Source organism: Rhinopithecus roxellana, chromosome 2 (genome assembly GCF_007565055.1).
Source record: "Rhinopithecus roxellana isolate Shanxi Qingling chromosome 2, ASM756505v1, whole genome shotgun sequence".
NCBI classification, from domain to species: domain Eukaryota; kingdom Metazoa; phylum Chordata; class Mammalia; order Primates; family Cercopithecidae; genus Rhinopithecus; species Rhinopithecus roxellana.
Window position 1 is genome coordinate 128,070,213 of NC_044550.1, and position 13,163 is coordinate 128,083,375.

Genomic DNA, 13,163 nt, shown 5'->3' on the forward strand with positions numbered 1-13,163 from the left:
GTGTGGCCTCCTAGCCTAAAGGATGTTATAGCTCCTTGAATATCGAGCTGCTGATATCATGACCACAGTAGGGCCATGGAAATTCCCAAATTTCTTTTATGTTTTTAAGAAATCAGATATGGTCTTCTGTGATTCATAAATTGTTTTTAAGTCTGTTTTCTTCCTGTTGGACAGCACACAAAGGTTCCCTCTCTGTATGCTTTTAGCAACCTGCAGGATGTGAATTAAATTGGTTCCTTAATTACTCTCTCACTTATAGCTGTCAAGAGTAATTTTCTGCCATTATGTGCTCCTTCGTTATGCAAATATCCCTAGTTCTACTGTTTGTGCCTTTGGAGAGCACAGAATTTCAAAATGAGGCAACACTTAGGACAAATATTTTTCTCTTTAGTGATTCATTATGGCAAAAATAGTATGCTACAAAAGTTTGCTATAAAACACACTCTTTTTGGATCGTATTTTAACCTGGCATTTCAAAAATTCCAAAATTAAATCTGTCACTTGTTCTCTTATTAAACTGCACAGTATATATTCCAAGGAATTTTCTCCCTTTTCAAAAAATAGGTTTTTAAAACTCATTCCTTAAAACAATTATTTAAGAATATAAGAATTCTCTAAGAATGTTTTATTCTTCAGGAAAGTTTTTTATGTTTTAAAGAATTTAACAAATTGTGAAGTTATAAAATTATGTGATTTTAATCATATGTTAAATTATTATATTTTGAAATGCAAATAAGAAATACCAACCCATTTTTTCTTTTTCTTTCTGGTGTCTGTTTTATGGGTAAAAGACTACTGCATGAAATCAGCTGGTTTTAATGATTTTATAAAATAACTTCCCAGGTACTACTGGGTTAATAGTCTATGCACGGCGTTGCATAACCTTTATATTTTGTGCTTGTTCCATGGTAATGTCCAGATGATGAATTTGAGGCACTCCAAGCCTATTAAACATCTTCTGAATTACCAAAATTAGTGATATTCATTTGAAAGTTGAAGATGTATATATTTAAAAGGACAGCTTCTTTACCAAATGCTGTAGGTAGTTGTAAAAACACATATAAAACATCAGTAACATAGAAGAACAAGGAAAAGGCAAACTAAAAGCAGAAATGGCAAGGAGGCTAGCCTTTTATGACAGATTGGTATGTAAGAGTAGCATGGCCCTTTTCCAGTTCTGCATAGCTCAGGTATCCCCTGGGAGAGGCCAGGGAACATCCTCACCAATAACCCAGGAAACAGACTAAGAAGTGCATTAGGTCAGTAAAATTCCCCCCAAACATTAGTTGGTTCAGATTCTTTAACATTGTATCAAACAAACTTGAGAGTCAGTACATTTTGGAGTAGCCCCTAAAAGATTGACCCAAGATCTTAGAGCAGCTTTAGGTGATTTCCTGAAAAGCAGTTTGGGGTCCACCATGCAGATTGTCATCCATTGGAGATTCTGGACTCCAAATTTTATCAGAGCCCCAATGATGTCCTTTGACTATGTCACACATGTTGAGGCTGTTTGCAACTGACTGCTCTACTGAGACACCCCAGACACAGCTGGAGGCTGAAGCATTTCCTCCCAGTCACAGCAGTTCAGAACCTCTCTGAGAATTCCCTAGTTATGTCTGCCTATGTAGGTGCTTGTGCACTGATCCATCCTGGATTTGACAAAACAATTCCAAAATGATGTCCCGAGTTCACAGAACGATACATGGTTTCTGCCAGAGACAGTTTACAGATCTTCAGACTGAAGAAGGCCATACTATTTAGTACCCACAAAGACATTAATCCTCTTTCTATATTATCTCTTACTAGTCTCTGAAGAATGCCTTGTGCTTTTTTCTCATTTCACTTTTCTAACGTATTGAAGTAAAATGCATTAAAACCAATATACATCTAAATTATTTCATTAAGCAAATACATTTAGCATAAAATCAAGTTAAACTTGTGTCTTTATTTTAGGTGAATGAAATAATTTTATTTGTTTTCTAGGTTTGTGCAGAAGAAAAATGCCCAACACTTGTCAATCTGGCACACATGATGAGTTTGTACAGTACACACACATATTCCAGAGACTGTTCTAACTGGATCAATGTTGTGTGCAGATACCTGCATGACTCCTTCTCAGATACAACGTTTAATCTTGTGACTTATCTTGCAGAGGTAAATTTACCTAAAATATTTTCTTATTTACTCTCTTTCTCTCTCTATATATATAGTAAATACTATATATTTACTATATATATAGCAAATACTATATATTACTATATATGTAGTTAATATATATCGTAAATATTTACATATATATAAATATATATATATAATTTTTTAAACTACTCTGTGGCACCTTATCAAGTGGATTTATCTGCAGAAGCAGCAGTGATATTAACTGATACTCAAATTGTCTGAGAGTCAATATAGTTAACAATTTTTTAAGATAAAAATGTAAGTACTTCCTTTCAAGTGTAAAAGAAGTTTTTATAAAGGTGGGGTTTTTTTTCCATGTCCAGTGTTTATATCCTTATTTACTGTCCTTAAGTGACATGAAACTCAAAATAATACACACTTTACCTACTTAAAAATGGAAAATGGGTTTTTAGTGGTCCTGATCATAGAGAATGGTTATAATTTTTATTTTTACAAAATTAGGTTTTAGCTTAGAAATCTTTTCTAGAATAATAATTATAGCATACAAAAGTATTTCTTCTGGAAAAGTTTTTATTTTTATGATATATTTGCTTCCTATTTTAAATAGGAAGCAAAAAATGGATGATAAAGTAGCCCTAGAATAGCACAAAAAGTTAGTATCTATTTGATGCCTAAGAAGTATCTTTATGCCCAGAAAAGTAAATTACTAAGTAGATAGGCACAAAGAAAAAGTCAAAAGCAAGAGATTCCTAGTCACTGAAAATGTTTGTCAGTTTATAATAAAGTAATACCTTTAAATTAGTTAAGGAAGTAAAACACCGTGATTTAGATGAAAAGTTATGGTCTAATTCTGCTTTCTGAACCAAGGAAAAATAACAGTAATAGACACTCCCTTTCACTTTATTAGTCTCTAGATTTCTAATTCACCTAACTGTAAACTCATAGGCTAAATCTATGTTTTTCTGCCTCTTAAATGTAAATATTGAGTTTTTATTCAACCTGATTAAAGTATACTTTAATATTACTTTTAATATTATTTTTAGCTATTAGAAAAAGGATTGTCCAGTATGCAGCAGTCATTACTACAGATTATTTATAGTCTATTGAGTCATGTTGACCTGTCTGCAGCCCCAGCCAAGCAGTTTAATCTGGAGATCATAAAGATTATTGGCAAATACGTACAGGTGAGTGACCACAAAACTTACATATAACATTGTTCATCTCGAAATGATTTATAATCACAAAATATTGGAAGTGCCTTAAGTGTTGAAGAATAGGGAAGTGGTTCAACCATAAATAATGTTTTCAGGATATCTGTAGTATGCAAAATGTTCTCAATATAAGTGACAAAAACCAGAATCTGAATTAGTATAATTTCTAGTTTTCATATTAACAATTTCTATAATGTTCTGTAATGACTGGAAGGAATGCATATTCACATTGCAGCAGTCAAAACTCTGGCAATTAGGACTGTGACTCATTGGTTGTTCTTGTTTTTGTTTTGAGATGGAGTCTTGCTCTGTTGCACAGGCTGGAGTGCAGTGGCACAGTCTTGGCTCACTGCAGCCTTTGCCTCCTGGATTCAAGCGAGTCTCCTGCCTCAGCTTCCCAAGTAGCTGGGATTACAGGCATGTACCACCACACCCAGCTAATTTTTGTATTTTTAGTAGAGATAGGCTTCGCCATGTTGGCCAGGCTGGTCTCGAACTCCTGACCTCAGGTAATCTGCCCACCTCAGCCTCCCAAAGTGCTGGGATTACAGGCATGAGCCACTGCACCTGGCCTCATTGTTCTTTCTTTCTTCACACCTTTCTGTTTTAACGAGATTCTACATAGTAGGCATACACTACTTTTAGAAACAGAAAACCTCCTTAAAGAGTTTGCATTTTAGAGATTTTTTTGTGTGTCTAATAAAAAGTGCCAGATATTTAAAAAGTGGAAAATTAAACTTGATTTAAATGTAAATGATGACAAGTCGGCCTGGTCTTCACTGTATTTTCACTGACAAGTCGGCCTGGTCTTCACTGAACTGACAGTTAAGCTGTCAGTTTGAGCTAGCAGTTAAGAAAGTCATTGCTGAGCAGATCAGTAGGATGGATACAACTCACCAAAGAGAACAAGCTCATTAACAACCTTAATAGATTAATATGTTGTGTTTATACTCCAGTTATGTTTGCATTCACTAGAGCAAAACTTAGAATGGGATATACTTAGCTGGCAAGGAATTTATTCTAGTTCATATCTGAAAGCAATAAAACTGTATTAAAATGTTTTCAGTGATTCAGTTATGTAATCCAGATTACCTCTAACATTCCCTTGAAAATCAGTGATTGCCGATATCCAAAAAACGGAAGATTTTCTGGTGGCCCTGTTTATCTTGTGGCTTATAACCCTTCAATGAGTGAGGCTTTACCAGATAGCAATTATATCTCTTTCTAAAGCAGATTTCTCTTTTCTTCTTAAACCTTAAAGAAAAAAACTTATAAAATATTTGCTATATTTCACATAGAAACATATACCACATTGAATTTACTACCTTATGAACCATAGGTACATTTCTTATGTTCAGAACCACAAGCTCAACTTGCCAGTGGACAAGCAGGTAACCAGAAGGAGCATAGATTTGTGGCTAAGTGAACTGCACACTCCCCATCTCAAAGAAGCAACACAACTTAGCTTCCCCTGGTGGTTTTCATGTTAGAATATGGGTCCAGTGTGGCCAGACTTCTCATTTTAAGAGAAGCTGGAAATCTACATTTTTCTGTAAAATCTCCTGATTTTAAAATGTTGACTTAATTTTTTTTCCAGATTTCCTTGTAAATGTGTGAATCAAGATCATGTTTAGCTGATGGCTCATCACAGCGGCTGGCTTGTGCTCTATTAAACAACTGAATATTTCACAGAATTGAATTATTGATAATCTTTTACGTTTAAACACAACCAGCAATATAATTTATGAAAACATCTTAAAGTTTAGCATTTCATGATGCCCAGAGATAGTAATTATTTCTGTCAGAAAAAAGTGATCATTATTTCTACTTGGTCATGATTATGTTAAATATAAACTTTTTTGTTTGTTTGTTTTGTTTTTTTTTTTGAGATGGAGTCTCACTCTGTTGCCCAGGCTGAAGTGCCGAGGTGTGATCTTGGCTCACTGCAACTTCCGCCTCCTGGGTTCAAGGATTATCCTGCCTCAGCCTCCCAAGTAGCTGGAATTAGAGGCACATGCCACCATGCCTAGCTGATTTTTGTATTTTTAGGGGAGATGGGGTTTTACCACGTTGGCCAGGCCGGTCTCAAACTCCTGACCTCAAGTGATCTGCCACATTGACCTCCCAAAGTACTGGGATTACAGCTGTGAGCCACTGCTCCTGGCCTTTAAACTACTTTTTACAGTGCTGTTCTTAAAATGTCACAGTATCATGTAGACCTTTTTATTATCAAGTATTTTGTGTTTTAGGTGTCTTCATAGCAAGATGTTACGAACTCAATTGGATAGCCCAGTTCTGCCAGAGATTTTTCACTTCCTTTTTTTGATGTCTTAATGGTTATTTTTCTTTCCTCAGATATCAGCTGTGAAAGAATATGTATAATATAATACAAGGTTGAGATGTGATTTTTGGTACCCTAAATAAGAAGTAGTTTTTTCTATGTATCCTTTTCAGTGGGTGGTAAAAGAAAGATACTATAAATTCTTTATCAGACATTGACTCTTCTCTACATGTACATCTATCTCATAAATCATCCCTAGATTTTATTGGTAGGAATATACAAAACTAAGTCAAGCAGAAATTTTTTTTTTAAATAGCCAAAATATGTAGGGAAAAAAAACCTCACCCTACACAACTCAGTAATCCCTGAGAACATCACTTTAGCATGGTATCTACTGTCAGTATTTGGGGCCTGGGCCATCAAGAAAAAAAGTCTTAACTGTATTTTAGTATTTTAATATTTTTATGTCTAAAAAGGAAGGTATTTGTTAAAAAATTTTTATCTGCAAAGTCTTAAAATACTTAAATTTTAGAGTCTCAAAGCTATAAACTTCATTCACCTATAAGTTGATGTATATATAAATCTTTTGTTTAATACTACTGCCAAGTTACTGTATTAGTCTGTCCAAATTAATGATAATTACAAAGCACTTATTGAGAGAAAAGCAAGATATTTCAGTTGGGTAGCATTATTACACATACGGTATCTGATAAATCTAACAGTACAAATAATAACTTGTGTTTTCTTTCCTTTTGTAACTCAGACCTTTCATTAAGGATCTTAAAAATGAGTAATTTTTACAAGCATTTTTGTAGAAATAATATTTTCATGGTGTACAGTAAATTGTTATTCTTAGTTGAATGTGCATTTGTAACTTTTACGTGTCAATTATTTTTTAAACCAGAGTCCTTACTGGAAGGAAGCCCTTAACATATTAAAGCTGGTGGTGTCACGCTCTGCGAGTCTTGTCGTACCCAGTGATATCCCCAAGACCTATGGAGGAGATACAGGTTCTCCTGAAATATCCTTCACTAAAATTTTTAATAATGTTTCTAAGGAGTTGCCTGGGAAGACCTTAGATTTTCATTTCGATATATCTGAGGTAAGATGCTCAGAAATTGATGAAGATATTCTACTAGGAATTTTCATTTGTTTATTTATTCATTCTTTCATTCAACAAACATTGATTGAGCTCATACCCAGTGTTAGACAATATGATAGCTGTTATGAACAACAAAGTGGGGTTTAGGGGAAGGCCTACTGTTAGAAAGCTTACTGTCTGTTAGGGAAACAGACTGTATATTCCCCATCTAAAAGAAATGTCACAACTTAGCTTCCCAACAGTGTTTAGCTTAACAACTAAACATTGTGATCAACACTCGGCTGGAATAAATTAAAAGTGCTTGGGGAATATGTAGCATCCATCTAAAGGAGTGGTTTCAGAAAGGAGTCAACATCTGAGCTGAATGTTGAAAGACAAGTAATCCTAGACAGGCACCTATGGCAGTTTGGAGAGGGTAGGTTAAACGCAAAGAAATGGAGAATATGTGAATGAAGGCTTGTAAGTATGAGAAAGAGTGGTGTTCTGGACACTTCCAAGTATTACAGCATACCTTGGTCACAGAGTTCAAAAAAATGCAATTAGAGTGTGATGAGAGATGAGGCTGAAGGCATAGGAAGGGGCAAGCTCATGGGGATCTTGCATTTCATAGTAACAAGCTGGTTTTATCTAAACCAGCAGGAGCTCTTAAAGGATTTTTAGTTGGCATATTAGGGTTTGTGTTTTAGGAGGATCACTCTAGCCATAGCATAGAAAATAGAGCAGGGAGGAGGAGAGGACAGTTGGTAAGGAATCTGTTAGAAGAATTTGGGCAAAAGATAATATGGGACTGTCCCAAGACAATTGCAGGGATAATGAAGAAGGAAGAGAGATGGTTTACAAAAAGACCAAGGAAGTAACTGATGGGATTTAATGGGAAAGTGGGGAAGAGGTATCAAGGATTTGATGAATGGCCTTGACAGGTAGATGAATGTTGCACCATTCAAGAGAGTGGAATTGCAGGAACAGATCTTACAGCAAGGAAGGAGAAGGCAATGAGTTCCCTCTTGGACATGTTGACTCAGAAGTGACCCAGAAACATACTAAAGGAGGTGCCTGGTGGTCAATTAAATTTTGGGATCTGAAGTTTTAGAGGAAAACTTGGGTGGAAGTAACAAATTAAGGGTTTCAGTCTTGTGTAAGTGGATGGCTGAAACCATGGAAGGAAAACTAAAAAGAACAGAAGGCAACAACTAAAGGAAACCTGAGAAACTGGATATTTTAGGACTAGACAGAAGCAGGGGCCACCAGTCTGGAAGGAACCCTGGAGCCTGGCTATGCTGCATATTAATAAAAATCTCATTTAACAATTTTTCATCCTTGCTGAGAGTCCCAATTTTTTTTCCCTTGACACCTGAGCCCACTCTTGGTGCCTTGGTGCCATTGAAACGGTCTTTCAGAAGCCAAGGGAGGAACTTTTCAAGAAGGAAGTTATTGATCAAGTATTGTAAGGTTGAGAAAGATTAAAAATTGAAGCTCACTTACTTTTTTGTTGTTTAGAATTATATAGATAAATGTTTTATCGCAGTTTAATCTTGGCATTAGAATTTATCCTAAACTTTATTTTTTTATATAGAAAGCATATTTGTTACTAATTTTTTAGTTAATAATATCTGAGAATTTCTAGCAAGATGTATGTATAATAGCATGGGAATATGATAGAGAAGCTTGGCTTTTCTTTTCCTTCTGATTCAGAAATTGATCGTATAACTTAATTATGTTATTTGAAGCAGTGATGCAAATTCTCAAAACATTTCGTATACTTAATTTCAGTTTGTTTCATCAAAAATTCCTCAGTACCTGCCATGCATAGGCACTGGAGATACAGCAGAGGTATAGAGGCAATCACACATGGTCCAATGGATACATGTGTAGTAGGGAAGTCAGGCACATAAACAGTTTACAGTCAGCATGTTAACTGTCCAAGTTTGATTACACAGAGGTGGTGGTAGAAGAGAAGGCCTCCTTAGAAGTCTGGAGTCATCACTAAAAGATGATTAGAAGTTTACTTAGTGGATATTCCATGCAAAGGAGCAACATAAGCTAAAACAGGGGTCTATAAAAGAGCATGGTATGTTTGGAAAACAAGAGCAAGCTCAGTTTTGCTGCTGTGTGAAGTTCAGAGAGGGGGAAGTGGTCATATTTGAGGCTAGGGAGAAGAAGGATGATCAGTTGAGTATAAAGGGACTCGTATGACATGCAGATGAGCTTGAATTTTATTTTCAATTGCAAATTTAAAACACTTTACAAAGTCAAATATAAATGAGTTTTTGATTATCATAGAATTTTTACTGAAATAAATTTTGGAAGTATTACACATCAGATTTGTAGTAAGAATCTACATAGAAATGTTCCTCTTTTGTTACTTATCTTCAGTATTTGCTAAACCACATTGCTGAGGCATACTTAACAATATGCATTGGAAAAGTGCCAAAATTTAACAAATATTAAGTCTGAGTGGTAAGAAAACAGATGATTTTATATTTAAAATATAAATCTTTTTTATATTTTCCGAGTTTTGGGTATATTTTATAATTGTGATGGGGGAAGGTGGAGGTGGTGGTTTTTAAAGAATGCAGATTATATTTAAAATAGGAATAAGCTTTCTGATAACCTCAGATGTAAAATTATTATTTCTAATAAAGCCTCTTGATTAAAAATGTATATATCATTACCTTTGATCTTTGTTAACATCTACCTCATGCAAAGTTATTTCTCTCCTCATGTTGTTTTTTTGTTTGTAAAAAATATAGGTGCACTGTTAACCCTTTTAAGTTTCTTTTATGTTGAAATATTTGAGGCAAACACTGACATTTTGTTTCTGTGTAGACACCAATTATTGGAAACAAATATGGTGATCAGCCCAGTGCAGCTGGAAGAAATGGGAAACCGAAAGTTATTGCTGTCACTAGAAGTACTTCCTCAACTTCTTCTGGTTCTAATTCTAACTGCCTTGGTTCCTGTTAGTTGGAAAAGGCCACAGTTATCACAGGTACATAAAGAATATCAAAATGGAACATTCATAGAAGAATCAGTTTTGTTATATATATGAAAACTTGAGAATTTGTCTTATTTTATCAGTAGTCCTAACATTTTAATTTTTTTTTTCTTTAGCGAAGAACAAGAGAAAAGCTAATGAATGTGCTTTCTCTCTGTGGTCCAGAATCTGGCCTCCCAAAGAACCCATCAGTGAGTAATCCTGAAGGCTTGTGTCAAGGTCTTAAAGATCATGTTATTCCATGAAGAACTGATCTGTCTCCTTTCTTGCCTTTTCTAATTTACCTTACTTACGGTATTAACTCAGAATGAAAAAAAGATTTCTTGTCTCTTGTGACACCTGGCAGCCAACTAGTGTAGCAACTAGTGTTGCTAACTGGGTGTTCAACTAGTTAAACATGAAGACCAAATTTAAGCTCTGAATGCATTGAAGAATGAGGTCTGCAGTGGCTTTAGGGTACTGATATCTCATATGCAGAGTGACAAAGCTGATGGATGGACTTTTTTTTATCGGTCATCAGGTTGTATTTTCTTCTAATGAGGATTTGGAAGTCAGTGACCAACAGACTAGCCTAATTTCTACAACAGAAGACATAATTCAAGAGGAAGAAGTAGCTGTGGAAGATAATAGCAGTGAACAACAGTTTGGTGTTTTTAAGGATTTTGACTTTTTAGATGTTGAACTGGAAGATGCAGAGGTAAGGATGTGGGCTTTCTCTGTTAATATTTATAGAACAGTTGTATGAGAATTAAGGATTTGATCAGAGGATCTTATTGAGGTCAGTGTAAGGTCAAAAAGGTAAAACTCTAAATTAGGAACTAAATTTGATTACCACAATTAGTCAATAGCAGAATAAGTCTGAGATAAAAGAGAAACATTCCATTTTTCACCTTTATCTTTAAAAATATAAAATTAAAAAATGGATTTCTTCAAAATTATTTTCAGGGTATGCTTAGACTTAAATGTTTTGCATAATTTGTCTTATAAACTAATATGCAGCCAAATGGTAAAAATTTATATGAAAATTGATTAAGGACAACTTTAAAGAAAGTTGCACTTACCACTAAATTGACTATCACAAAGGGTTTGGCTTTCTAGAACTCTTCCCTTTGGCAAATGACTGAGATTCCTTCTTTGACATTCTGAATCACTTTCTTCTTTATGATGTAGGTAACTCTCTCAAATGCCTGATTTCATTTAATACTCAAAGCGTTTCTCTTCTAAATTGATTGGTCTGGATTATATTATACTGGTAGTTATGTCAATTTAGATGCTTTCTAAATGGAATTCATAACTCAAAAAGTAGATTTATTAGCCCACAAAACTAGTTCATACACATTCATCAACTCTCATATACATACACATATACAACTCATATACAACTCATACACATTCATCAACTCTCATATACATACACATATACAATTCATATACAGCTCATACACATTCATCAACTCTCATATGCATAGACATACACAACTCATACAGCTTGTACACATTCATCAACTCTCATATACATACACATATACAACTCATATACAGCTTGTACACATTCATCAACTCTCATATACATATACATATGCAACTCATATACAGCTTGTACATATTCATCAACTCTCATATACATACACATATACAACTCATATACAGCTTGTACACATTCATCAACTCATATACATACACATATACAACTTATATACAGCTTGTACACATTCAACTCTCATATACATACACATATACAACTCATACAGCTCGTACACATTCAACTCTCATATACATACACATATACAACTCATATACAGCTCATACACATTTATCAACTCTCATGTACATATACGTATACAACTCATACAGCTCATACACATTTATCAACTCTCATGTACATATACGTATACAACTCATACACATTCATCTACTCTCATATATATATATATAACTCATATACAGCTCATACACATTCATCAGCTCTTCTTGTAGGGGTGTTTCCTTTGGCTGTAATAGGTGAGGTGGAGGAATGAAATGTAATGCACTTTCCCATATCACACTGTTCATTGTCCATGGAAGACCAGTTTAAGGAAGTAAAGATCCCCCTCCTCAACATGCCTCAGTACCCCCTGCAGATGTGAGGATGTGACCATGGTGCCTCCAAGTAATGCAAATGCCTTCATGTCAGCTTAGGAGCTGTGTAGGCTCCTATGGAATACTCCACCATTTACATTTTCTCAAAGACACAATTGTATAGGTTCACAGGAACTCAAGAACAAGTATTATTCAGCACCTTTCAGAGCAGTAGCCTTTAAACTTTTTTTGACATTAATCCACAGTTAATGTATTTTATATCACATCCAAGTATATATATCTTTAAAAATAAAAGTTTCAAGAATATGCATCCAAACTCTATGCTATGCATACTGATATTTTCTATTCTCTTCCTTTCTATTCTTTTTTTTTCCCAAAAAGTGTATGTTACCACCCTAAAATTAGTTTCACACTCATCATTTAAAAAAATACATTGTAGGAAATAGAACAGACTTGCACAACCAAGTAACAGAGTGGAATAGGTTAAAGAGACCTGCTGCCCTACCCAAGACCAGGAGCAGCTTCTAAACTCTTCTGTAGTTCTTTGCTTTTTTCAGTCCAGAATTTAGATTTCTAAAGGCAGGCTCTTGACATTTTTGTAATGGTAAGGTTATTTTTCTTTTTGTTTGCCTCTTTTTTGTTTAAAGAGAACCGTAAATGCTTTCAAGTTCATTCAGTGCTCTAAAATGTCAGTGGTAATAAATACGGCTTTTAATAGAACCTTAGTCAGATGAACTAAGGGTGTTTATTGTAGTTCTGTCTTTAATTCAAGTCACAGTAATCAGGGCTGGGGTGGAGCATGCTAATTTATCCCCATAATTAGGCCAAATCAGCGATACAGATTTTCTAAAACCTGGATGTAGTCTTGTTTAAAACATGGTAACAGGAAATACTTTGATTGCTACAAAACAAACTTAACCACTAATGAAAATTATAGTAAAATATCTGCTCACTTTGAAAGCCCACAGTGCATATTCGTTCACTCACCAAATATATATTGAGGGCCATTGCCATTATGTGTTTTGATACATAATAATATTTGAAATGATACGTTCTAGGAGGGTGGTTTTCAAACTCTGACATGCAGAGCACTAGGGCTTCCAAGATATCTTCAGAAACAGCAGGGACAGATTCAAAGACCCAATGGACCAACCTCCTGTACACCTTCGACCAGAGCAGCTCTGGTTTTCTTAGTTTTGCACAATTGAATTCCATCTAAAAGTGCATTTGAAATAAGTATTCTTCTGCTTAAAAAAAAAAAAAAATTGAAAACTTCTGATCTGGACAATTCCTGTGTAAAGGCATACAGAAAAAAAAACATATTTTGCTAACCAGCTCAATGTGGTTTGTTATATC

The 13,163-nt window shown here is 34.7% G+C and overlaps 1 protein-coding gene across 1 annotated transcript in view; it reads left to right on the forward strand.

Annotated features, from left to right (window-relative positions):
• The window catches only part of FRYL (FRY like transcription coactivator), a 296,971-nt gene that overhangs the window by 251,463 nt on the left and 32,345 nt on the right, over nucleotides 1-13,163 (forward strand). Inside the window, 7 exon segments of the mRNA XM_030919519.1 lie at nucleotides 1,984-2,154; nucleotides 3,183-3,323; nucleotides 6,536-6,733; nucleotides 9,560-9,679; nucleotides 9,681-9,722; nucleotides 9,845-9,919; nucleotides 10,249-10,425. Of these exon segments, the coding sequence (XP_030775379.1) occupies nucleotides 1,984-2,154; nucleotides 3,183-3,323; nucleotides 6,536-6,733; nucleotides 9,560-9,679; nucleotides 9,681-9,722; nucleotides 9,845-9,919; nucleotides 10,249-10,425 (924 nt within the window).